At 31.1% G+C, this 27741-nt stretch overlaps 2 protein-coding genes and 2 long non-coding RNA genes across 5 annotated transcripts; 2 read left to right on the top strand and 2 right to left on the bottom strand.

The window, feature by feature from the left end:
• Positions 1-234: 234 nt before the first annotated feature.
• Positions 235-7219, top strand: LOC121115174 (beta-1,4-galactosyltransferase 4). Its single transcript, XM_040709362.2, has 5 exons — positions 235-605; positions 4087-4391; positions 5043-5264; positions 5716-5986; positions 6565-7219. The coding sequence occupies exons 1-5, from the start codon at positions 288-290 to the stop codon at positions 6856-6858; spliced, it is 1410 nt and encodes a 469-aa protein (XP_040565296.1). The 5' UTR covers positions 235-287; the 3' UTR covers positions 6859-7219.
• Positions 7220-11801: 4582 nt separating this feature from the next.
• On the bottom strand, positions 11802-13568 carry LOC121115173 (uncharacterized). The gene is made up of 2 exons (XR_005863423.2): positions 12981-13568; positions 11802-12831 (listed from the first exon to the last, which is right to left on the bottom strand). It is a non-coding gene; the product is annotated as an uncharacterized lncRNA (long non-coding RNA).
• Positions 13569-17331: 3763 nt separating this feature from the next.
• Positions 17332-20929, top strand: LOC121115172 (uncharacterized). Its single transcript, XM_040709361.2, has 3 exons — positions 17332-19288; positions 19525-19661; positions 19726-20929. The coding sequence occupies exons 1-3, from the start codon at positions 18846-18848 to the stop codon at positions 20556-20558; spliced, it is 1413 nt and encodes a 470-aa protein (XP_040565295.1). The 5' UTR covers positions 17332-18845; the 3' UTR covers positions 20559-20929.
• On the bottom strand, positions 20909-23326 carry LOC139905015 (uncharacterized). 2 transcript variants are annotated; one of them, XR_011779439.1, is made up of 3 exons: positions 23188-23326; positions 22923-23041; positions 20909-22858 (listed from the first exon to the last, which is right to left on the bottom strand). It is a non-coding gene; the product is annotated as an uncharacterized lncRNA (long non-coding RNA). The 2 variants fall into 2 exon arrangements; XR_011779438.1 differs by lacking the exon at positions 23188-23326 and having other exon boundaries at positions 22801-22858; positions 22923-23063.
• Positions 23327-27741: the final 4415 nt, after the last annotated feature.

Below are 27741 nucleotides of genomic sequence, written 5' to 3'. Positions count from 1 at the left end.
TAACATTTAATGAAATAAATGGAATTCATTCTATAGCAAGTCTATAACTTCTCGCAAAAATTATTTATAAAAACAACAATGATTGGGAACAACGAGAGACGGTAAAGGTATCAATCCCTCTGGAATATATATTACATCTACAATTTAACATTAATATGATGTGTACATGAAAATTATAATCATGTTAGCGTACACAATATTCTAAAAATTTACCTGGAAAGAGAAAATTCATTGAGTACATAACATAACAAAGTAACACTGGTGAGTGAAATCCCAGTGGTTCGAACATGAACAGAAACATTATACCAAGTGATCTAAATAATAAATATATTCGGAATTTGCTTTTGTGTTTACTCATAATTGCTCAAATATATCTCCTCGTGAGTTTAAGGAGCTATAAATCCATTCGATCTCAAAAAAATGAAGAATCACATAGCAAGAACATGCAAGTAGATTTTGTATTTGATGAACAAAAGTTTCTTGCAGTCAAGGAAAATCTCAAAGAAGAAATTCTAAACGAATTTAATGATGATCCGAAAGAAGCATTCAAAAGTCTTCGGCAAAAGTTGTCCAAGGAAGCGAACACTTTCAAGATAATACAAGAAGTAACTATTTATTTATTCATTTTTAAGTACAAATAGTCTTGTTTTTACACGGTGTTAACTCAGTAACATGAACATTGTGTTCCGGCTTGACGAAGTTAGCTACACACAACCATGAAAGAGTGTCGAGAACGACCGAGAGGCTAACTGAAAGACATAGAGGAAATATAAATAATGAAAAAACAGATCTCAAAGTATAATCCTGTGAACACTCCTGAGCCCCATCACTAGGAGGTCACGTAGAGACGATCCCATTCCCGTTGAGTCATGAAAAGTTTAGCTAGACACAACTCGTATAATACTACTAAAGGATAAATAATAAAAGGACAAGATCCAATGGATCAATGAGTACGCTCACACATAGAAGTAATACCAAAACTATTTTAGTATTTCTTGATGCATATAACATTGTATTTTGTTATCAGCTCTCGATTTTTCTCCTACTTTTTCCGTAGTGAGTGTTCTGAGCTTTGATTGATTGAATAAGCAATAAACAAAGTGGGGAAACAAAGAACACGTGACTAATATGTGACAAAGTATTTGTCGTAGTAAAACTTTTTGTTTGCCAGCAGGGCACGTTGTTGCCTATATTATATCACGTAAACTTTCCCCCCAAAAGAAAAAAAGGGCTCTGCATCGTCTGGTAGTTAGCCAAATAAGTCAAACATACTTAGAGCTATTTACCTCTTATGTACTCTTGGACTATCATTGTCATATAATTTCTTCACAATTTTAAAAATAAGTTACATATATATATATTTCATAATATTAAAATCATACACAGTATTTTATTTTGTACTCTATAATAATATTGCTTAGTAATATTTTATGAAAATCGTAGCTATACATTTGATTTCTCTTCGATAGCCAAAATTTCTTCATTAGATAATACAACGATCAACAAGAAATTATATTCCTATCCTTTTGGAAACAGAGCATTAGTTAAATACAACTAATGCCACGTTAATTTATCAAAAGTAATAAATTATAAAATAGCTCTGACGCATCAAGTCAGAGGAGGGGCTCGACAGCAGACAACATAATATATAGGGTATTTTGTTTAGACGAGGTAATACCCTGCAACGTTACCTTGCTAACACAAAAATATACGATGTATTTTGTTAACAACTGATTATAGTTCATTTTTTATTATATTATGTTAGAGGAAAGGTTGAATATACTATAAAAATAGGTAGCTGAAGAATATACTTTGGTTGCAAGTTGTGCAAAAATGAGGTGAATGATTTTCAGTACTTATGATGAGGATAATGGGATATTCCTTAAACATGTAACACTAGAAATTAAAGTATTATATACCTTGGATGGTCAGAAAATATGTAATTACTTTGAGTTTTGACTATTGTGATTAAAATAGCTTAATTAATAATACTTATTCTGTCGCAAATTGTAAACTTCAAATGCCCATAGTTCTATAATTCGTACCTCAATATTAATCAAACAAAGTATGTCTGTCACTCGACGCCTCATTTTTGAGTGTGAGCTTCATAAAAATGAATGGTTACTTTATTTAAGAAATAGCAAAGTTGCAACGAGCGTGCGTACCTAAATCTCAGTGCGTCGTATTCAAAAGAAAAAGAAAAGAGAATTTATAAAGAGTTGTATAAAATATGACTGCAAAATCATCGAGGGCTTAAATTTATAACTTTCCAACAAATCATTAGTATGACTCTTCGTCTTTCACACACTATTGATTACTTCAAGAATAAAATAACCAGAATAGCAGCATTTGAAAATAAAAAAACTGATGAAATTCCTACAAAAAAAGTAGCAATGTCATATTTTTTACAATTCTATGTACCGAGTGGTAGATTGAAATCTAAACACTTTGAATTTTAAACTTCAATAAGATATAATTTATTAATTAACAATTGAATTTCAAAAAAAAATAACACTATAAATAGATGTGTGTCTGAGTTCTCTTGATCCTTAATGTAGCCGTCCTTAGTTGCCTGGCTCCTGCTCCGGATGTTATCATCTGTCATGGCATCCTAGTGCTGGCTGACAGTTGCATTGATTCCCTCGACGTGGACCCAGAAGTTATAGTCAATGGGGTTGCCATCAGGGATGTGGGGGGTCAAAAGTGTCAAAGTGTTAAAAAAGAGTTCAAAATAATCATTCAAAATAAACTTACAAAGAAGGAGATCAAAAGGCTCTTTCCATTCACTTTTTTGATAGCTCTCTGGACAGTCTGTTGTGAACCCCTAAGATGCCTTGCATGGGTCTCATGGACTTGAGGGAATTGGCCTGGTCGGTACACATACAGAATGTCTGTTTACAACATGTACATCAATCAAAGGCTTAGAATCTAAGCTATTCAAAAATAATCATAACTTTAATCAACAATACCTATTCAAAACTGTATTTTTAGACGGTTTCATTACTTTTTCTAAACCCGGTATGTTAAGAGTTGTAAAAAAGATCAACTAAATGATTGCAATACTATTTGTAGTTCAATCTTGAAAAGTCCTTTTTATTTCCAAAACTTTTTATCATCATTATTTCATTCTTGAAGGGGGGAAATTTATGTGCATGCTATTGAAAGACCTGATATTTGTTAGGGAATTATAAGTGTAAGACCTTGTTAAAACCGTAGTAGAATTGAGGATCGATATTAGAGTAATTCTTCTCTATATCATTGTAAGATATGGAGTGGGATTTGTCTTTATTTCGTTGTTCTCATAGCTCCTTGGAGATAATCTAATGAAATGTCATAACAAATAACTGCTCTCCTCTCAAACATGATTAAAAATGCCGAGGCTGTCACTTTAATTTTCGGTTCTATTGAGCAATGAACTCCAGCTCGTACAAAATAAATGGGTAGTTTTTATGGATCAAAATAAAATGATGGCATCAATTAATAATTGGTAACTAAAATAGCCGGTTTTATCATTAAACTAGCGGTAGTATCCGGCATTGTCCGAAGTTATTATGTGTCGTCGAACCGAAAAACTTTGACTAAAAACTATAGAACTAAAATTCTCAGTAATACTCTCTGTAAACAATGAGCACATACGTACACGTAGTAACTCAATACATAGAGGTTTTCTCCTCAAGAATGAAAGAATATCCTGAAGAAAAGAAGTCAATATAAAGTTATGACTCATTAGTGATGAGTCAGCGAATACTTTAGTCTTTTAGAGTGCTACCTGGCTGATCCTTAGCTACACATACACCCTATACAGTGCGCCCTGATTACACGCTCAATGCTACAAGCAAAAATCCTTCGAGATTTCATTAATATGACGACAATATTGTTATTTTTTAGATCAGTAATGACTGTTTTTCATTCCAACATATTTATATACATATAGACAAACTATTCTTTATTAATGTAGATATAGGTTTATAAAGCATACAAATTTTAACTTGTACAATTTGCTTTTAAAAGTTACGACTTGTACAAAATCTCATCTTGTATACAACATACGAGTATATAAATAAGTAATAACTAAATTCAAAATAGCAAGTGGATTGGGTAAGAAATCTTGTACGCAAAGCTGAAGAATCTAAAAAATCCATACTTGGTTCTTTGACTTCAATCGTTTTCCCAAACAGTAGAATAAAAAGAAGTATACTATTCGGAAGGAAATGTCCTGAGGAATCTCCAAAGTTATTAGGAGATATCTTTATTCAAGAAGAAAATATACCGGAACTGGATCCACAAGGCAAAAGCTTCCATGAATGGTTTGGGCCTTTACAGAAAGGTGGAATATTTAAAACAGAAGAATGTGAGGCAGAGCAAAGAGTGGCCATTATCATTCCCTTTCGGTAAGGACAGAGGTTCTGCAGGGGGAAGGCTGGAGGGGCTGTAGCCTCTCCCTCTAAATAAGGAAATTTGTTTTTTTGTTATAATTTCTTTTGGTCAGGAAGAATAATTTTACGCGTAAATAGGGGATTTTTTTGTTTGTTTTTTCAAAGAAAGATCATTCGAGCAAATTAAGTTGCAAAGCACAAAATTTAATATTTGATTTTTTTTTTAAATTTAACAAATTTTTTCAAATTCCAAAAAATTTAAAATTTAAAACTAAATTTTTTCTGAACAGCTGTGGATTTTTGAATTTTCGAAAAATTTAAAATTTAAAACTAAATTTTTTCTGAACAGCTGTGGATTTTTGAATTTTCGAAAAATTTAAACTTTTGTGAATTGCTGTAGATTTTTGAAATATTTTACAAAAAATTTTAATATTTGAAGCTTCATTCATGAAATTTTTCACAAATTATTTAACTTTTCAACTTTTTTTCCCAAAAAAATTAATTTATTGCGAGTATCTATGAATTTTTTATTGTTTAAATTTTGGATGTTTTTCCAAAGAAGTTCAAAAAACCCAGCCCCCTCCAATAAAAAATATAGTCCTGAAACACCCCTGAATGATTATCATTTATATAAATAACAAGAGCATTCATTCATAATATTTGTAGGGATCGAGAAGAGCATCTAAATGTTTGGCTTCATAATATGCATCCCATTCTCCAACGACAACAGATCGACTACAGGATCTACGTAATAGAGCAAGGAGATAAAAACAAATTTAATCGCGGAGCACTAATGAATGTGGGATATCAAGAAGCACAATCATCATCAACTCTCGACTTTAATTGCTTTATTTTTCAAGATGTTGACTTAATTCCAGAGAATGATCAGTAAGAAAAAAAATTCCATAGGCCGTTGCTACGGGTGGGGAAGGAGGATACGGGGTGGCACACCTCATAGATTTTACAGTAGTAACAGCACGATAAATCGGAATGGGAGAATCGGATGCTTTTTATGGAATCGAAATCATCATTGGGGAAATAAGGCGTAATATCTTAATCGCCATTGCTTATTCTTATGTATTATTATTTATTATGGGTATTTAACTAAATAGTACTTTTTTATGCATGAAGGTTCGCAGGCGGTGGGCTGTAGGGGCTATAGCCCCTTCCCCCTAAAAAAGTTACTTTTAACTAGATTTTTTAATTTTATAAAATATCTTAATAAAATATTATATAAGAATTAGTAAAATAAAAATTAAAAATCTCTAACAAACAATCTAGCAACGGCCCACACCTTAGTGTTATAATTCATTCATAACTTACTGGATTTAATTTTTAGTAACCTTTACACGTGTGCAAAGGGGAATCAAGTCAAGCACATGGCAGTCGCTGTTAGTAAATGGAAGTACAAATTAATTTACAATAACTACTTTGGAGGAGTAACAGCACTTTCAAAGGAGCAATTTACAAAAATTAATGGATTTGCAAATGGATTCTACGGCTGGGGTGGAGAGGATGACGACTTTTACCGAAGAATTGATCGTCAAAACTTTACAATCTTCCGACTTCCTGGCTACAAAAGTCGTTATACCATGTTAAAACACGATTTCGTGAGTATTTTCAGAGGCGTCCGCAAGGGATGGGCTGGACAGGTTGTAGCCTCCCCCAAATTAATGATTTTTTGCTTTTTACAATTTTTTTAGTTCGGATGAAAAAAAATTATGCAAAAATAGTGTAAATTTTTTTCATGAAAAATTTTTATATTTGAAATTATTTCCCTAAAAATTTAACTTTTAGTTCAGAGCTGTGGTTTTTTAAATTTTATTTTCTGTGGATAAACGTGAATTTTTAATTTTTTTTTGGAAAAAAATTAAAATTTAATTTTTTTTAACAGTTGTAGATTTTTTGAAATCTTTTCCCCAAAACATTTATATTTTTGTCAACACAGTAGCGGATTTAAGAAAAAAAATTCCCAAAAAGTTCAACTTTTGTGAATAGCTATATATTTTTGATTTTTTTTCCTAAAATATTTCATATTTGAAATTTTTTGAGAATAGCTATTGATTTTTGAAATTTTTTCCAAAAATCAAGCCTCCATCCCAAAAAATATGTATAATCCTGTAGGCGCCCCTAACTTTGTATATCACAATTAATTTTTAAACTAAAATATTTACTCTTCGTATTTTAGGTGGAATCGGATGAGGACGTTGTAAACGAAATGAATGAAAGAAGTGAGTCTGGGAGACTCCATGATAATGGCATATCTAACTTAATGTATGAAAAACTTGATGAAACCCAACTCCCTCTCTATACGAGAATAAAAGTTCGCTTACCCCCATCACCAAAAGTTCACAAAAAACAAAAGAATATTTTCCAAAATGGAGCGAATTCATTATTGAATAAATTAAATGGTTTCATCAATAATGCAGCAAGCCACTACTTGAAGCCGACTCAAAATGAAGAAAGGGATACAGTCTACTAATAGTATTAGTAACATATCTTAATTAATTAATTATCATATATAAATTCGTTCAGAAACAATATTACAACGAGTTGATAATCTTAAAACTTTCTAAAGTAGAACATATCAGGGGCGTCTGTAGGGGTCGCTCGAGAATATGAAGCCCCCCAAAAAATCAAGGATTTTTTATTTTTACTACAAATTTTTTTAGTAATTCGGGGAAATTATGAGCAAATTTTTTTTGTGAATAATTATGTATTTTTGTAATTTATTGTGAAATTTTTTTCGAAAAATGTATTGTTTGAATTTTTTTCAAAAAAATAAATTTTCTGTGAAATTTTTTTCAAAAAAATAAATTTTCTGAGAATTTTTTTTCCAAAAATGTGATATTTGAATTTTTTTTCAAGAAAGTTAATTTTTTCCGAATAAGTGTGGATATTTTCATTTTTTTTCCAAAAAAAATAATATTTTATGAATAGCTGTGGATTTTGAAATTTTTTTCAAAAATATAATATTTGAAATTTTTTTCTCAAAAAGTAATTTTATGTGAATACTTATGGATTTTTGAAAAAAATTCAAAAAACCGAGCCCCACTCCCCCGAAAAAAATAAATCTATCCATATAGAACGTTCTCATATGACGTCAGCATTGTTGATGTCCTCATTTTGGGGGCCAAACACGGGGTGGGGTTACCTTGGTAACACAAAAGTATACACTGTATTTTGTTGACAGCAGTTGATGTTTCTGCTTTTTTTCTCCTAATCAGTGATCTGAACGTTGATTGGTTGAATTAGAATTCCCTTCTTTTTGGTTGTCAACAATGATTAAATAATTCCTTCATAGTCAGGAAGAACTACAAACTGTTTCTGAGCCTTTTCTTTCTGTTTCTTTTCGGAGTAATACAATAAATGTAACGATTTGCTAAACAACCAAGTTTTATAACAATCAAAACCTTTTTTTTTTCATTAATATTAAGGAAAACAGTGAACAACTGGATGTCAAGACGGGACCAACATATAATAGGGCATTAGCCTTACTATATATCAAAATCCATCCCTCTTTTGCCAACTCATAATGGCAAAAGTAAAAAGTTCTGAACGCTTTTTCGTTTTATTTTGACAATAAAATTGACATAGTTTAGATGGTTCCAAACGGGTTTCTGGCTAATTTTCAGTTCATGGACAATGAAATAAGTTCTCACATACCGGTCCAACTCCACAATTTCCATTATTTTATCGACATTTTCGAGGTCCATATTTCCAGAACAGAATAGTTGAAACCAGCGCTTTGCTGTTGCATTCGATGCTGGATTGGGTCCATGAATAGCACAATTTTGTTCCCCGCCTTTTCTCTTGGTCGTAGTGATACTGAAGAATACATCTTTATTCTTTGATTTTTCTTCCATTTTGAAACGATGTAACAAACACACAACTGGCTTCACCAAACACATAACTGTAAATAAACTTTTTTTAAGTGTACGCTTAACCTTTAAGCATACTTTAAGCTTTTCTTATGCAACGTATTAATTGTGAGATATAGATTACTAAAGACATCGAACGGAAAACGCTCCGACCTTTTCACTTGACCTAATATTATATATTTGACCCGAAAATGTATTAAAAATATAATATAAGATCGTTACATAATCTTATTTCTGGTTATAGATACAAACCAATGATAAACACTGATATTCGAATTAAATCAAAAGTAAAGAGTTCTGAAAATCCCTGTGAAATATCTACATTTGTACAATAAATTTTTATGTTGATCAATTAGTGGTAGAATAATTCAGGGAATAACCATAAATATCAGGGGGTAGGCTAGAGGAGCCGTAGGACCCCCCCCTCCAAAAAAAAATTTTTTTTTGCTTATTACTAGAAAATTTAATTTTTGATTTTTTTGGTGAACAGTAGTGTATTTTTAAAATTTTTTATTAATAGCTATTGATTTCTTTCCCAAACAATTTTATAATTGAAATTTAGTTTTTTGAAAGTTTTCCAAAAATATAATTTTGCGTAAACAGTAGTAGATTTTTGTAATTTTTTGTCAATAGCTTTGGATTTTTTCCCAAACAATTTTACAATGGAAATTTATATTTTTTTAAATTTTTTCCAAAAAATTTAATTTTTTGTGAACAGCTGTGGATTTTTGAAAAAATTTCAAAATATTTTAAATTTGAAGTTTAATTTTTGACATTTTTGTAAATAGCTTTGGATTTTTTCCCCAGACAATTTTATATTTGAAATTTAGTTTTTAAAATGTTTTCCAAAAAATTTAATTTTTTGTGAACCGTTGTGTATTTTTGAAATTTTAGTCCAAAATATTTTATATTTGAAATTTTTTGTAGATAGTTGTGGATTTTTGAAATTTTTTTTCTAAATATATATTTTTTCTAACTTAAAAAAACAAAAAAAAATTGTTTTTGTTTTTTTAAATCCAAAAACAATACCCCCCCCCCCTAAAAAAAGATATATATATATGATTCTGCAGACGCCCCTGAATATAGTATTATTCCCTGAATAATTATATAAAAATATAGAATTCTGGAACAGAATCCAAGCCAGGCTATAAATTTTAATACATTGAAAACATGTTAAATATATTATAAGCTTCGAATCCCCACTTTTATATTACTCATAAATACATAATAACCGAGTAATTTTAATGGATTAAAATGTAATGATATCATCAATTAGTAGTTGCTAATTAGAATGACTTATGTAGTAATTCAATAACGTATTTTAAGCGGAAGAATTTGAAATTTGTACAGACATTGCAGCTTGTAAATATATCATATTGGGAAAAGGGATTCTACCCCCGGACAAACTATCATCCATCCTTAAGCCCCCGACCAACTACCCACTGACCACTTTATCCCCCATCATTATTATTGAGAAGTACATTTAGTAATGAAAGAGAGCCAAAAGTAATAAATGAATGTTATGGGTGTTTGGAGCGGTTTTTGAGAATCGAAACTTTCAAGTTCGAATCGGAAAGTATCTATGAGTTCTATAAATCTTTAAAATTTTAATACTAAAGTATAAACATTTTTCAATTAAAATATAAACTTAGCCTGATTGTTTCACCATAGGCATAACATAAGATACAATAAATATTTCGAATAATTCCGAATCTAATTTCCTTAATCCCATAACAAAAATTGGCAAAACATTGAATTTAAGTAGGTTATTCATACGATGAATTTAGGGATCGATTATATCGAACGAGTATGTATACGTATGTCCATTATGTTATAATAAATGTCTGAAAAGGGAATTTAGGATAACTACGGTGAAATAGAGTCATCTATATCCAAAATAAATAGGTTAATTATATTACATTTTTAATATGTGTTTCAACATTACAAAAGTATAATAGAATCATCCCAAATCTTCTCAAGTAAGTAATATCAACGGTATATTTGTAATGGAAAGTTTAAAAATACTCACTTAGATGCATATCATTTTCGATGATAAATTCTAATTGGTAAACTCATATGAATTTTCTACAATTTTAAGATTATAATACCTGTCTCATTTGTACTTTTTTCTCAACATCACATGGTATTTTAAGGAACTATTCCATTTTTTTACATCTAATTGCCATGAAGTAATAATTAGGACTGATGATACTCACGGAGTTGGTTTAGAACATAGAAAATATACATATTTATCTATGATTTGGAGTCGCAAATTTTAAAATACCTGCAGATTTAGTGCCTAAATATGATCAATCTAACCTCAAAAAACAATTTAAATCATAAGTCGGAAATTGAATTTAAATTTTCAGTCCCTAAATTAATAAATCAACATAGTACACTTTATTAAAAATACACACATCTAATAATCAATTATTCTTAATTTATAGTTTCTAATAATATTATGGCTTTGAATCTCTACATTTGAACTATGCGACTACAAATCCATTTGACTAATTGTGCAAATGTACTGACTTTAAGAATTAATCACATTAGTACTGAGAGATCAATCAAAGAATAATATTTCATATTAATTAGTTATTTGAATGAAACTTACTAAATAATAATCTTGTACAAACACAAACTGAAGTTCATACATTATTTTTGAAGGACAAATTCATCATTTTAAATTTCAGTAATTAAGTTCAGTAAAACTAATATTTCACCCTGAATATAGAAATGAAATGCACATTTACTTGCTGAAATATTATAGATACAATTATTGTATTAAATACAATAATTTTTGGATTTAAACCCATACAATTAATTCAAGGTACATTTGAAAGTTTATTCACTCTACTATTTGTTCCTGGATCACTACGTCTCTTGCCTTATCTATTTTCTTGCACATTAACAGAGGGACTTTTTAACTATGAAATTAGACATTTTATAAGGCATTAATTCAATGAAAAAAAAAAAAAATCCTCGTACAATTTTACTACGCACATAGCACTTATAAATTCCTCAATTTTCGTAATCATCTCTTTTGGTTCCACATTACATCTTTCTACCTTTCAAATAACCTATGACGTTATGAATTACATCAACAATCTTAACTTTATTTGACCTCACAGTATATACAAGGATTGAAACTGGAAGCTTCTTATGATTTAGATAAAGATAAAAAGTTAGCTCCTGCAGTTAAAACAATCTTAATTGGATATTTGACAAATTATTGAGTTGATTGAAGGAGTGAAACACGTTTATTTGTTCATTTAATAATTCCAATGATTTCCTTTGTCTTGTTTCTGAAGATACCCAATTCGTATTTCACCTTTAGCAAGGTTAAGGGGTATGTTTAGGGTACACATGTTGATGAAACTACATATATCTTTTTTAGTTTACTTCTCTTTATTAGTCAATGACATGTAAATAGATAGGATTTGTTATCCGATACGTTCTTCTTCAAGGCCCTTATTCAAAAATGTAATGAGCCCACACTTGAATTCTAGTAGGTTTCTAATCATTTCTACATATTGGCAAAACATTGAGTTTTAGTAGGTTATTTATACGATGAATTTAGGGATCGATTATATTGAACGAGTATTTATGTGCATGATGTTATAATAAATGTCTGATAAAGGATTTTCGGAAATATGGGGAAATAAAGTCATGAATATCAAAAATAAATATTTAATTAGGGGAATTATATCTATTTTTAATATATTTATTATGTCAACATTATAATAGTCAAATAGAATCATCCCAAATCTTATCAAGTAATATCAACGGCATATTCGTAACGGAAAGTTTCAAAATACTAACATAGATTTATATCACTCATATATCATATTTAATGAGATATATTAAAACTTCGTATTACGAGTATTAGAAGAGACGGATAACGTAGAAAATCCAAATTTGTCCCCACCATGATTAGAACCTTTGAAGGTGCAAAGTATTAAATGACAAATGTATTATCACTAGAGGTGATGGATAGGATAAGAGACTTGCGACTCAACTTGGAATTGAGTTCATATTTTGAAGACATTGCGACTCGACTTGATCTCACTATCAAAGACTCGCCACTAGACTTTGACTATATAGGTAATTTATACTGAAGCATTAACACTGTAGACCAGGGGCAGGCAACCCCTGAGACATAGAGTACCAACTTCAACATTTCTAATCAATGAGTGTACCACTATCAACAATAATAGTTAAAAACACACACAAACTACGGGAATATGTTCTAATTTGCGTGTGCCAATGGATAGGCTTCTGTTTGATAGCAGTGACACGTGTGCCATAGGTTGCCGATCCCTGCTGTAGATCCTATATTATAATGATGGATTTGAAATGTATGAAATTAGCTAGAAATAAATCTGAGGATTCCAATTGGACTCGATAAAAGATTAAAGGACTTAGACTTGAGACTAAACTTGCAGTATAATGAATTTTCCCCACTTCTGATTATCACTGCATGTATATCAACTTATTTAAGTATTTTATTTTGAGTTTTTTTGTACCTAAAGATACCCAAGGGAGTGTTGAGGACTAGGGAAACTTATTTCACTCTTCGTAGTATTAATTATTACCAGATCCCAGATGAAATAAAAATTATTATTAATAATAAGTTTAAATAAATATAGGTGACTAGTGATGACGTCAAGAGAAGTCCCATACATCACTAGTACCTACGTCATTTAGTTAAATTAATAATTACGTTTGAATGGTTGTTAAAAGATAGAATGCTTGGTCGTGATTGCTATTTCTTGTAATAGGGGATAAAATGCTGGGGATTGAAATGCTATGGGGTTTTGTGCAGGGGGTACGAGCCCCACAACCAAATGTACGACGAGAGATCAACAAGAAATTGTATTATTGTTATTTTGCATACGGAGTATTCACTACTATAAAATAACCTGTTGCTTTGTTTATTTATTAAAAAGAATAATTATGAAATAGCGATGACGTATTAAGTGAGACGAGAGAATCCATAGCTGACAACAATATACATAGAATATTTTTGTTTTATCGATGTAACGTTGTGATGAGCTGTTAAAAGTTTAATTCACAGCATATGCTCCATTGATATGAGGAATATCTTTTGTACTCCAGTCAAGTATAAATACTTGTCTTTCCTGACGTAGTGGACTATAAATTGCAAATCGTACAACAATACTTGACTTTCAGTACTAAACTGATATAAAAAAAAGTAGAAATAAAGTTATCTGACGTCATCACGATCGAACTTTTTAAGTTTTATATTAGTAATTATATACAGGATAAGTAGGTTACACACCTTGAGAGCCCCACTATCAAATTGTCATACTTACTTTTAGAAGTTTTTCTAGTTTTTTGAAAACAAATTATTATTGTAAATTACTCTGCCAATTTTTTTTTGTCAACTAACTATTTTTCATGAAACGAGTTACAACTCTATATAAAAGAATTTTTTGTTTCAAGAGCTTTGACACATTCAAAATCGACTTTTTAATTTTTTTTTTTTTTTAAGTTAATTTTTGTGAATTTCCAGCTATTTCCGGTAAAATACGGATATTATCTAGTATACTTTAGGCATTTCTCTATCAAGTACAAAAGTTTCAGAATTTTTTTGACCTGATATAAACATTATTGCACTTGGAAAATTTAGTCTTGTAATCACAAATTTAGTAGGCTACAATACATAGAAAACAGATTTTTATATAAAGCTATGAATACATTTTTATGTCAGCTACAGCTATGTGTAAAAAAAAATTAGTCTAAATTGCTATAATACATTCAAAAATAACTTTAAATTTGGGGTTTAAAAAAGATTAATTTACGTCAACTTTCAGACATTTCCAGTCAACTACGGGCAGAATTTAGTAAACTTTAGACTTTTATGTAAGAAGTTACATAATTTTATAAGATTATATCCAGTGATACAACCTTTATTGGACAAGTGAAATTTTGTTTCCTAAACACAATGACTGATAAGTAAAATATTATGTTCTTATGCTATATATTTTTAATTATAATTTAAAATTGTTATAATCAATTGTATTTTATATATTTATAACCATTTTAATTTAATGAAAGTTTGTATTAGAATAAGGTGGTGTAGGATGCGGCATCTTCCTAGCTATATAAACATTAAATTCCAAAAAACAAGTGACGTCACTTTTTTACGAGGTATGAGTTATTTTTGACTTTTTGTAACCTATCTATACAGGACTGAACTGGACCGGACAGAAACTAAACTGAAGTAAATTTATATATTCTATTCAATAACAAACAATATTTTTCTTTGGCTGATCCCTTTACTCGAATTTGCCTTCACTCCATGCTCTAAAACTCAACTCGAATAAATATTCAATTAATCGAACTCGATACTTGTAATTCGAATCCAACACTAATATTATGTAATCCCTAAATAATCCTATTGATTACTCACTTTCTTTGTGAATGACGTCATACTAAGTCATAAGATTAAAAAATAATATGCATATAATGACTGACTTAAGAGTACTTTTGACATTCCTTCAACATTATCCAGGCATTACTAGGCAGCTTATCTAGAAGTAGAAGAAAATTACTCACCATATCCTGCTCTTAACTTTGCATGCATCTATTAAATGAAAAACTAAGTAGTTTATCAATGATAAATTCAAGTGCGAAATTTGATGTAACTTCCTGCATGAGGATGATGCAAGGACTGCTTGAGAGATGGACTGGAGACAAAATTGAGACAGCTTCTTGATTGCAGTATTCAAATTCAATTCATTTATTATCTTTCTTCAGGGCGTCAACAGGGGGTGGGCTGGAGGGGCTGTAGCCCCGCCAAATTAAGAATGTTTTCCTTTTTTTCTAGAAAATTTGAAATTGAATTTTTCAAAAAAAATTTACAAAAAATTCATTTTCTGCCAATAGCTATACATTATTGAAATTTATTTTCAAAAATTTAATATTTGAACAAAAATTTCAAAATTTTTTATATTTGAAACTTAATTTTTGAGATTAGCTATGGATTTTGGAATTTTTTTTCCAAACAAAAAACCATTTTATGAGAATAACTATGTATTTTTGAATTTTTTTCGATTTCAATTTAATTTTTGAATTTTTTCCCAAAACTGTAATATTTTAAATTTAATTTTTAAATTTTTTTTTATTCCAAAAAACCAAGCCCCTCACGAAATATAATCCTGGGGATACCTCTGTTCCTTCATATAGCTTTTGTGCCTGACGTCATAAATTGCATCATAATTGAAGGAGACTCCATCTTGGGGCTTCAAGTGGATACTTTTATTTTATAAAATAATTCTTTATGAAACTTCATCAAATGGCTTTAAGAATAAAAATGACTTAAAGCCTGTATTGTATACTATATTATGGCTTTTATAAACACTCAACAGTAATGAAAATCTCTATGATTTGACTGTGTTTATATTTCATAAAATTGGATATCGAGTGGGGACGATAAAAGTAGGATAATTACAACATCCGCCAACGAAGTTGAACGAAATTTATGCTGTTGCCACTGTTAGATTGTTGATTAGTCTCCAGGATTATATATGGTCACAGTAAGAGGCCATTAAATTTTGAGGGGTCAAAGTCAAAGGTCAAGTTAACCCAAAACGTAAAAAATGAATAATCGACCATAAATTTTAGGCCGGAGTTTTTGGGCTCTACCGAGTGCTTATTCTAGTTCTTTTGATTGTAATTGTTAATTTATTGTCTACAATATGAAAATATGGTTACAAAACGATTCTTTAATATTTTAAATATTAGTTAAAAATATACCATTTTGCTATCAGGGGCGTCCAAAGGAATATATTTTAGGGCAGGCTTGCTTTTCGGATTTAAAAAAAAAATTAAAAATCAGAATTTAATCAGTTGTGGCTGCTTCTCCCTCTAAAAGAAGAATTCTCGACTATCTTTGGTGTAAATTGATTTAAAAAGGCATAATAAAGTATATATATATGAACTTAAATATAATTACTATATTTTCTTTGTACAAATACTATTTTAAATGTAGAAGGTTCTCCTCTTTATAGCAGTAATTCATTTTCTCCCCCCCCCCTCATCATATAAAAGGCAGCGAATATTAATAAATAATAATTAGCGCTAAAAATCCTGTGTACAATGACCATGTTAAAAAAAAATCCGAAAATCCACATGGTAATCCTGACAAATTGAAGAATGTTATGGAGGAGAGAAAGAATAATACTCATAACGTTTCATTAGATCAGCTACAATCAGCTGTGAAAATTGAGGCAGGAGAACAGGATATAAAGAATGATATATGCTAGAATTACTCCATTGTCGATCCCCAATTCTACTCTGAGTCCGACAAGGACTTGTAATTATAATTATGCAACAAGTCCTCAGGGTTACGCTCCGTCTTTTCTGAGCACACACGAATGTTCAATTAGGTTTTGTAAATGCTTGTATGTAGTAGATAAGGAAGTTCACTCCTCCGGAATTAGATAATAATGACAATTGTTAAGGAAAAGAAAATTCCTTCTTGAGAGTACCAATTCCAAAAAGTATGTGCTAGCTAAAAAATTCAAGGGATTTACATCACTGATAATAAGTGTCTTAATTCAGTAATACCATATATATCACTCCCGTCTTTTCCTCATGCTCTTACACAAATCCCATCTCTACTAAAACACTAACACTTATTAGCTCCAAAAATTTAGACAAGGAGGATCAAGGTTACGTAAGAGTAGCTCCCATTTGAAATAAAATTAGCCCTATTTACCGTCATAAATAATGCCATTATCAAGTACTCAAATGCTTCTAGCTATTTTTATTCCAACTAAGGAGTTAATTAATATTTTGCTAAGTGTATAAAATACGCCAGAAAAATACAATGTCTGACGGGATAATAGTTGGAAATGAGTGAGACTTGATAGTAACATAGTAGGTGTTTATCTATTAGAAAAATGAATGGATAATTGTAGACGGGAAGAGAGAAAGGAATCAAATTTTGAGTATTAAGCATTAGGGATGCATATAGTATTGAAGCCAAAAAATAAGTAGGATATCGTAACCGACATTATAATCACTTATTTTTTGAGTGACGAGTCAGTGTAAAAGAGTTTGAAAATGAAAGGAATTATTACATCATATTATTTTCATTCCTAAATAATAATTTATGTGTTATAAAATTCCGGGAACGAGTACACTCAATATTAAGAAAGAGAAGAATAGAGAAAAGAAGGGAATAGTGAAAGAATATGAATATGGAACGCGCTCTCATTGCGCTTGACGGGAGTGCAAAATATTTTTCTCATATTTATAAACTAAATGCATCAAATTGAAAATTTAACAGCTCATATCTTGACCATTTTTAATTATAATTAAATTTCTTTATTTTATCGAAAAGATTAACTATGAAATATTTTTCATTTTAATGAAAATATATATTATATTTTAAATCTAACCCAATTTTTATAGCATGGACAAAAAACACCATACAAAATATATGTCCAATCGAATTTCTGCAAATGAGCGTGAGCATGAGTTATCATGATTTCAAAAATCGTCAATCAGTAATAACCATCTGCTCCGCATTTTTTTCAATCAAATTAAATTAAATTTCTTCAATATCTAAGCTAAAAAAACCTGTTTTTGAAGTGAAGAGCCAATTTCCTGGAAATTCAAAAAGGGAAAGAGGTTCAAAAATTATTCCACTGCTAATTTTTTTGCAAAAGTTTAATTGAATTATGAATTAACTCCCTTTTAACTTGAGTCTTTAAGTGTATATTGTACATTTTATATGGGTTTCTTAAGAAAACTTGGGTGGAATTAAAAATATATTACATATTCAATGTCAATGAATATACTTGTTTAATGGTTCAACTTTCTATATAAATCAATTTAATTATGCTTAAAAACGGCTAAAATATGAGATGTTAAAGTTTCAATTTAGTGTATTAATATGAGAGAATTATTTTGCACTTGAGTCAAAATAAGCTCACGCCAAAAATAGATATCGTTCCATATTCATTTGACATTTCAGTGTTCCTAAATAAAGCTTTAAGAGAAGATAGTGAAACGCAGACCACTTGATCAATATTTGTAAAAGGTGTTGGTCGTGACGACCTTTTTTTTGTCCGCTAGAAGCGATGAATATTACTTCATAACTAACTAGGCAGCCTCCATGAACTTACCCTTAGTTAACAAGGTAAGCTCTGCGAAGGCAAGAAAATGTTAGCGAAGTGATTGTATCTAGTGTGTCAGAAAAAGGGACATCTGGCGGGGGAAAAAGAACTCTCTACGACAATGTAGGTATCTCCTAACAGGCGTGTTTTGCTGCTTTGTTTAAAGCTTAAATAGTGAATCCCTCCACTTAGCTGACGTACTATGTGAAATGAAAGGAGGGCTGAGAAAGAAGCAGAAAGAGAGAAAAAGAAAAGTGTCTGAATAATATATAATTATTGAGAATAATAGTAACTCAAGCAGCAGCGAATTTTCATTTCCATTGATATTGAAAGAATTATTATTTATTAAATTCTGGGAATAGGAAAATCTGTTATTTTTATAATATAAAAATAACATCTTTGGGTTAATAGACTTATAGTGAATTACTCCTTTTAATATGGAAATCCCTTCCAAGTTATCGGACTTGACACTTGAATGGGCTTCAAGCATTTGGAAGAAACCTTTTCAAGGATTTTTTGTGCATCCCCTCTCAAATCGCGATGGTTTCTGCGACGTGGCTCGAGTTTCCTCTGATTCCTTTGCCTGGATGGTTTCCCTTGTGCCTGAAGATGAGGAGCTTCGTCTCACAATTAAAAAACATGGACTCTTCCTCAAGGAGCTCAGTTTCTACAAAGTCATTAAGCCACTTATCTCCAAACACGTCTCGCAACATCTTTCAGAGGGTAAAAAGTGGGATCTGTTTCGGATTCCTACCTATGTTGATGGAGAATATGATGCTGAGTCGGGGAGAGGGTTTTTGGTTCTGGAGGATTTCATGGAGAAGGGATACAAAGTGGATGATCCTTCGCTTTTACTCTTGAATTCTTCTCATATTTTCAGGTATTATTTATAACCATATTTATCCCGAGGTGGAATGGGATCTCCGTCATTTTTTGAGTTATTTATAAGTACGCAGATATTCCTTTGTACTAAGAACAACACAAAAACATGAGAGAAGTTATTGAACCTTTATAGCTACTCTGTCAAAAAAAAAAAAAAAAATACGCATTTTAAATAAACTTAATCTATTTGTCTTTACGTCACTAATATATTTGTACAACTTATCCTTTACATAGATTAATACGGCAGTTGGGAACGTTCCATGGAATCTGCAGCGCATATTATGCTCTCTTACCAAACGCGGATTTCGGAGAAGCTCATTTAACACAAGAGTCAACATGGTTTCAAGAAGACATGGCCCCTGTTCTAAAAGGTAGCCCCCCCCCCGTTATTATTGTAATTGTTTTCAATGTATTACTCATTTATTTATTTTCCAGAAATGTATTGGACATGTCTATCGTTTTTTCAGTCAGTGCCTGGAGAAGAAGATCTTTGCAAATGGTTTGAAGCCAAAATGGCTAATCCTCTCGAATATCACCGTAATAGATCCACAAAGATTAAGTCATTAGTCCATGGAGATTTTTGGCACAACAATATATATTTCAATGGTGATAATGAATCTCTAGTTCATGATTGGCAAATGATCCATTGGGGACCAGCCACAGATGATCTTTGCTTTCTGTTATTCTCTAGTACAACGGCCTGTTGGCGTAGAAATAATTGGTACTCTGCAATAACGGCATACTATGAGTCTTTCTCCTCTGTTGTCAAAGCTGTTGGTGTTTCATTTGAGGACATAAATCTAAGTTTTGAAAATTTTATGGATGATATAAGAGCCAGTATTCCATTGTCTATCTTTTTTTGTGGAAATGTGAGAGATCTTCAGTTAGAAGAAGAGTTCCCTCTCATCACAGATGATGAGTCAGAATTCATTTCTATGAATATTAGTAGTGATTCTTCATCTTCTTCAACCTCTGGGGAACCAACATCTCCTATTGTTAAGACAAATATTTCGTTATCATCTCATAGTTCCGAGGAACAAGATGACTCCACAAAGCAGCAACAAACACAACCTAAGTTACTCCTTCTGGAGCGTCGCGGTCTCAAAAAAATTCCTACAATAGCAAGTCACAGAGAACTCTGTAAATTAGAAAAATTAAAGGAGGAAGGGAAAAAGATTGGAGATATTACTCCAAAAGAGGCGAGAGCCATGAGACGGAAGCTATATTTAGATTTGTATAGAGAGGCGTCAAGCACTCACTATATCTAATGTATATCTACATGTATTCGTCATTTTTGGACTTGTCAGAAAATATCTACCGAATCTAGTATTCAAAATGCCTTTTTTTCTTTTATATAAAGTCTTACTCAATTGTATTAAAGAAATTGTAAATCCGAATATGGCTGGTTGAAACATTTATAGAAATGTTAATCTTTCAGAAAGTTTACCTCACTTTATTTTCGTAATAGCAACATTTTCAGTGCAGTTACCACACTCAAATCCTATATTTAATTAATTATTATAAAGAATAAGATATTTGTCATTCTTCTTTAATTTTATGTAAATTAATTTAATTGACATTGTAATTATTATAGATTTTTAATTAATCATGCAACAAATATACTTATAGTTATATTAAATATTACTTATATTTCACGTTGAATTTACTTGAAATAATTACATATATGAGGATAATAGATCAAAGCAACAATTTTAAATATTATATTATATAAGCATGAAAAACTCATTAATCATTCTGTGTAATTCAAATTGGATTTTTCAAAATATTAACATACATTGGTATTTAAATGTACGCTTCATTTTGAGTGATTTGGATTTAATGACTAATAGTCCAGTTTTAATAATACATAAATGTTAAGAAATTTGGAATAACTAAAAAACTGAGGCAAGCATAACAGTATTACGTTCAAAGATTATAATTAGACGTGGGCTGATATACGAAATCGAAATCGGAAATCCGATATATACATCTGTTTAGTATCGTAAAAAATTCTTAGAAGGGCTATATTTCTTCAAAATTTTATATGATGTAATAAATAAAAAATTCAAGATAAGATTAATTCATCTTTAGGAACTGTCAAGTTTGTCTGCTATTTACTCATAATTGTGTCTATTGTCAAGCCATTTGATTTTAAATCTGAAATAATCAGAAATAAAAGAGAGAAAGAGTCAAATTGAGCTTATCACATTTTAGTCACTGGGAAAATATACCTCAACTATTATTGAGTGTTAAAACCAGCGATACCGACAACTTCAAAAGCATAAAAAATGGCTCCCGACAGATCCATTAATTAATTTATGACTATATTTTATCTTGGCACTAAAAAGCCACAAATTAATATTTAGTTACCATTTAAAAAAAATGTAGGATATCAGTATATTGGGAAACAAAACATGCCAAGTGTGGGAAAACAAAAGGAATATCTAATCATAATCATCATCGGGTAGATCTAATCATGTGTAAAATATCAGCCCATGTCTAATTTTGTTGAAAAGTAATTTTGTAAATGATGAGAGTCTACATACAAAATACAAGTCCATATTTGGCTTTTTACCAAATAAGCAAAACCAGTGACAGTTCATCGTGCAACATAATTAAGTCTTGGTTAATTTTTCAGCATTCTTTGAATAATTACTCAAGGTTCTTAGAACATAATTAATATAATATCAAAGAGGAGTATAAATTGAAGCAGAATATAAAAGAGATATTTAATAGAATGAGTAAGCAACTACTAAAACTTGCTTCTTGCAAATGAGAAGTTCCTCCTCCTGTTACTCCTTCCGAAGAACTTTTTGAAAACACGGACTCCTCTTCCACTGTTAAGTCAAAAGTCACGGTGTTATTTTTTAATGGATGGTTAAGTAAACAAGTATATATCCCAGTGTCTGCGGTCGTGACATTCTTTAGAATAAGAGTCATTCCTCTCTTCTCACTTAATCTCACTAATTTAATACGATCCAAATACTCAGATAAAATGATCTTATCCCCCATTGAGATCATTTTGTTGGACTTGGGATCCTCTTTGAATATGATATCATACTCTCTCAACTTGTCCACTTCACAATTGAAGGAAACGTCGTCATATTGTTTTGCGATGATAGTTTCATCATGAACAACAAAACGTGGCACTTCACCAGTCATCTCTTCCTCACCGTAATCAAAATCCTCATCATCTCTCTTACATAGAGAAAAGGGAAGATCCGAGATGAGGAATGAGAGAGAAAAGAGGAGAGTTAAGGACTTGACGTGTAGTAGCTGACTCATGCTGAAGAACATTAAATATTCGATTATTTTAAAGATTGTAATACTTCTCACAAATTCATCTGCGGTGATTGATGTAGTAGTGTCATTATAAAAAACTTAACTGCTGCACTTTTGCAATAATGAACTCACGAGTCTCAAGTGAAGAAGATTTGCCTAGAACTATTTGCATGGTTTGAATTAAAAGAGAATGTGAGAGACAACTAGCTCTGAAACTACTATTATAAATGTTAATAACGCACAAGGGAGGATCCCCTTTTCGTTTTTATTATTGTTATTTCTGCTCCTAGAATGAAAAATATGATTATTAACTAAAAACTAATGTAGACTAGTATTTGCTTTATACCTACTTTGTAGGATAATTATAGGATATTGAAAAAGTCCTCTGTTTTGGTGTGGTGTAAGTCACTTACTCCTCAGTCCTTTGAATGATTATAGTCAAAGAACGAAGTGAATAACGCTTGGACTACTAAGAATATTTATTTGATTTTATATTATATTTATTAGAAGTAAGTATATAACTTTGAGTATAGTCTATTGCCACTACAACAAAAATTACTGACCATACGTCAAGTTTGCCTCTCAGTCATACAGCAAAAAATAATATATACATACGCTCTTTAAAGTGTAAAGAGTTAGAGCAAGAAGCACCCTTTCTCGACGACGATATAATAATATGTTGTTGTATTCTTATTCTGTAGAGAACAACTACTTGTAGTTGTACGAGTGTAGAATATATATGCTGTAGTCCTATGGGCCATGTAACTTTTAAAGAATTATTCTATTCTTATAAGAAGGCAAAAATAGAGAAAATTCTCTCGTGTGCTATTCAATATTAGCTATGCTAATATGATTAAATATAGACAGAGTTTAAGGATTATGTGTTAGACTAATGTGTGTTGGAAATTAGCTACGAATCATTGGGCAAAATACACATTCATAAGAGATACGCACTACCTACTTAATAAAACACTTGTACAATGTTGTATATGTAACTATTATTCTGAAAGATGTGCGTAGCCGTTAGTGTTGGGATTCGGTCTCAACCCGTTAGGATTTTTAGTGAAACGAAGTTTCGTCTGGACCGGTCTCATTTAAAATTCGGTGGAATTATGATTCCCAATCATGTTACTTCAAAATTGTGAATTTAACATGAAGTTAAATGTGTTGCATATATCAAATTTGTACAACTCATAAATTAGGACAGAAATATACGTCAGGAGCGGTTCTAGGATATTACACCCCGGGCAGTTTCGCCCCGGGAATTTCTGTCCGGGGAAGTTTCGCCCTCATACATATATTATAGCATAAATGTATCTTCTGCATATAATTTAAGATTTAAAATTAGTCTCCCCCCCAATTAAAGTAATTTGCAATGCATTTTTGCACTCAGTTTTGTAACATGAGTGCATTTAATTCAATTTTAATATATTTTAAAAAAGAACAAATCAAACGGTTCGAATTCATTATAATAAGAAACAACAATTATTTCATATTAATTACTCAAATGCCATAATTAATTACGAAGTACGTCAAATTGAAGTAAAGGAAGACCTTAAATTATATGTGGAGGATACTTTTATGCTATAATATATGTATGAGGGCGAAACTTCCTAGGGCAGAATTTCCCAGGGCGAAACAGTATAGGGCCTAACTTCCGGTCACGGTCAGGAACTATTCACAAAGAATGATTTTTTAAAAATAAATCTCAAATAAATTTTTTTCAAAAAAAGTTTCAAAAATCCACAACTGTTCACAAAAAATGAAATTTTTTGAAAAACAATTAGAAAAATTATTTTTTTTGAAAAAATCTCAATAAATTGTTTATTGGTCTCGGTTCTTGTGATTTTATTCCCGTATTGAATATATAAAAAATGGCATTATGTATTATAAAAATATATTAACTTTTATCCATAAGTTAATTTTCGGGTTTGTTTTTTTGTGCAATTGCAGCGTTTTGCAATGATTTTTTTAAGTCGCCAGGGTAATCCAGTTGTATTTGGGATCCAATTAGCTAAGTGCTTCTTATGGATATGGAAAAGTGGGTTTATGGCACAAGACGGTGTAAATTAAAGAGAGAAGTAGTTGGTGGGGTAGATTATCGATTCAATTCCGCTACAAAGGTTGTCAGAGCCCTTTAATGTTTCTGAATCCCGGGTTTCACAAGCTTAACTTTGCCAAGGCCCCCTCCATAACTAATATGTTTTTAGCTCAAGGCCCCCTTATACAAAACATGTAATATGTAAAGCAATCCTCAATTCACCATCTTTCTGAAGCCCCCCCCCCTCAGCCTCCCCTTACGGCCTCCACTTTGAAAATCGTTGTCTTAAGCAACCTTATTTTTGAATGCCTCTTCTGGAACTTGGGCGACTACACAATCTGCGTAAAAGATAACTGAGATCCTGTTTGTATCTAATATCATTTCCTGAGTCCGAATTTTCTAGCGATGCTCCTTGTTTTAAGTGCCTGTTACCAAACTGAGCCTGTATTACAAAAGAACCGAGACCAATAAAGCTGAAACAATACCAAAACTGTTAAAATGAAAGAACTGACACTGGGACCTACAGAACTGCTCAAGCTGAGCGTGGCACAACCTTGGTCATCCCTCATTCTTAGTCTGAGATTCAAATAATACGAAACGTCGGTATACTAAAACGAAAATTAATGTGGTCACTCTTACAATTTGAAGAATCTATAGAAGGAGAGCTTTTTTTCTGTTAAACAAAAAAAATATTTTCAGGAAGTAATTACAAAAAGAGTGGGGTCTTCAAATTTCATATTTTTAACCTCTGGTCAGTCCCCCTTCCCCTTTAATAACAAAACTGTGACTAAGGCACTGAAATTAAAATAAGGATTAACAAATTGTCTATTACAAAAAGTGGGAAACGTCTTTTAAAAAGATCAATTGAATAACATCAGAATATATATTTTCTAAAAATAAGGTCATTTCAATTTTTTTAAATTGAAAACTACCCATCCCAGAAAATAGTTTCGACGTCTCTGACAATCTCCACGAAACTTTTTTGTTGTCAAAGTTGGAAATACTTTTTTCAAATGACGACCTCAACAAAAACTAAATATTATGTCTTATGTAAAGAAAGGGTATACAAATATTAAATAAATAATTATCACTTCAGGGCTTTATTCGAGTCCTCATACTTTGTGTCACAGTCAAGTCCAAGTGTGAAATGATTATCATTGTCCAAAAATGAAATGATGTTATCAAAAATTTTAGTAGAATATAAATATTTATTATTTTATTTGTAAAACTGTCAGAAAATGAAGTATTAATGCTGTCAAATTAATTTTTTGACCAAAAAAAATGACCATCCCAATAAGTTTACTTAACATTATGTTAAAAATCGTCAAATTGTGCGCCCCCTCCTAATCCTTATCACGGCTTTACCCGTAATATTGCACTTCTTGCGAACCCTTCTCTATTTATGCAATGCACCATGGCCCATTCATCTGTCTCTTGACTGCTTAAACTACCTGATCCGTGTCGAAAAAATGCATAAGCAGAAATTATATCCCTTTCTAGAAATCTTTGCATCTGCATTCACAAATTTATAAAAGTGAATATCCACATAACCTCATTTTTAGATATTCAATATTAATATGTAGTTTTTAAAAAGTGTTTTACCTCATAAAAAGATAATTTTGTAGAAATTTCATAAATTTTGGTTAACATTTACCGGGTTATCAATGGTAAATAATGGGAATATAACCAGATTGATGTCCATAAAATATATAAAGGAGACAATACTAGAATTTTGTTTTTGATGGCCAAAGTCCCAAATAAACCAATCTAGAAACGGATAGCCTCCACAACCACTCATGTTTACTCACTATTGCATTTGCTTTCTCTTGCATAGGGTTGGTCTCTTCTTGCTTCTATCTATTTCTAATACTTGTAAAACATTCTGAAAAAGTTCTTCTAATTTAGCAAAACCAGTAAAGTCCGAGCTTAGTTTCATGCCTCATTCTGTACAGTTAATAATAGCTTTAATGGCATTGATTTTTGATTTGGAAGACATATAAAACGATTAAATTTATCCAGTATTTGATTTTTTTGGTCAGGAAATCAATTTCTAAGCCCAGCCGGTTAAAGATGAACCAGGAGTCGCATTTAATTAAATCTGCAAGTTTCGTAGACTGTGTTATGCCAATTAGAAAATGTGGTTACCAAAAACCTTTATCAAAGCGATATGTAGGTATGTTCTGTCTGTCACCGTGTTCATAGTTCATTGCTATGAGCCTCTTAGGCAAATTGTGTCGCTCACTTGAGGGAATTATATCCCTAAAGGAGTAAGTGGTACCATTTCTGTCGTTAAATACCACAGATGACGAGATAAAGCAGATATGTGACTCAAAGACACGGTTGGATTGATTACCTTATATTGCAGATATTTATTGTACAGACAAAAATAATTTCAAGGAGCATCTACGGCTGTGGTCCATGTGATCCACCATGAACTGTAGGTCACACATACAAAATTGACAAACATATGTAACTTCTCACTCTGATATGTTGAATCAATGGTTCCAGGTGATAAAGATAAGATATTATGTTGTAAAAGAACCATTTTGATTGAAAAAAACAATTTTAATCAGGCAGCGGGCCTTGTGCACTACAACAGGAACTCCATCCTACCAATTAAAGGAACAAAAAAAATGCCAAAATTTAACTACATTTTAAGTATAAGTAAACATTATATTATCCCATTGACTACATTGAATTGAATGAGTTTTGAATGAAACTTTTGAGTTCTTTTGAACTCTTTCTTTGACACTTTTGGGGCCCTACAGCCCTGACACTAATCCTCTGGACTACAACTTTTGTCTAAATATTCGGGTAAGGGCCTGTAGTGTCCATCATGCAAACACCGAGCCCCTCAAAGCTACTATCAGCCAGCAATAAGACGCCTTGACAGAGGACTACATCTGCAGTAAGTGTCAGCCCCTCCTCCACCACTTGGAAGCCATCATTGCCTCTAAGGGTGAGCTAAGACACATATATTTATAGTATTAATTTTGTTGAAATTCTATTGATAATTAATTAATAAATTAATTAATTGTTGTTCAAGTTTTAAGTTCAAAATGTTCAGATTTTAATGGACCACACGGTATATTCGGGCCCTATTTTACTCTTATATATTATTGTATATA

Source organism: Lepeophtheirus salmonis, chromosome 3, assembly GCF_016086655.4.
Source record: "Lepeophtheirus salmonis chromosome 3, UVic_Lsal_1.4, whole genome shotgun sequence".
NCBI classification, from domain to species: Eukaryota; Metazoa; Arthropoda; class Copepoda; order Siphonostomatoida; family Caligidae; genus Lepeophtheirus; species Lepeophtheirus salmonis.
The sequence above is the reverse complement of the archived record's forward strand: the minus strand, read 5'-3'. Positions and strand labels throughout refer to the sequence as shown.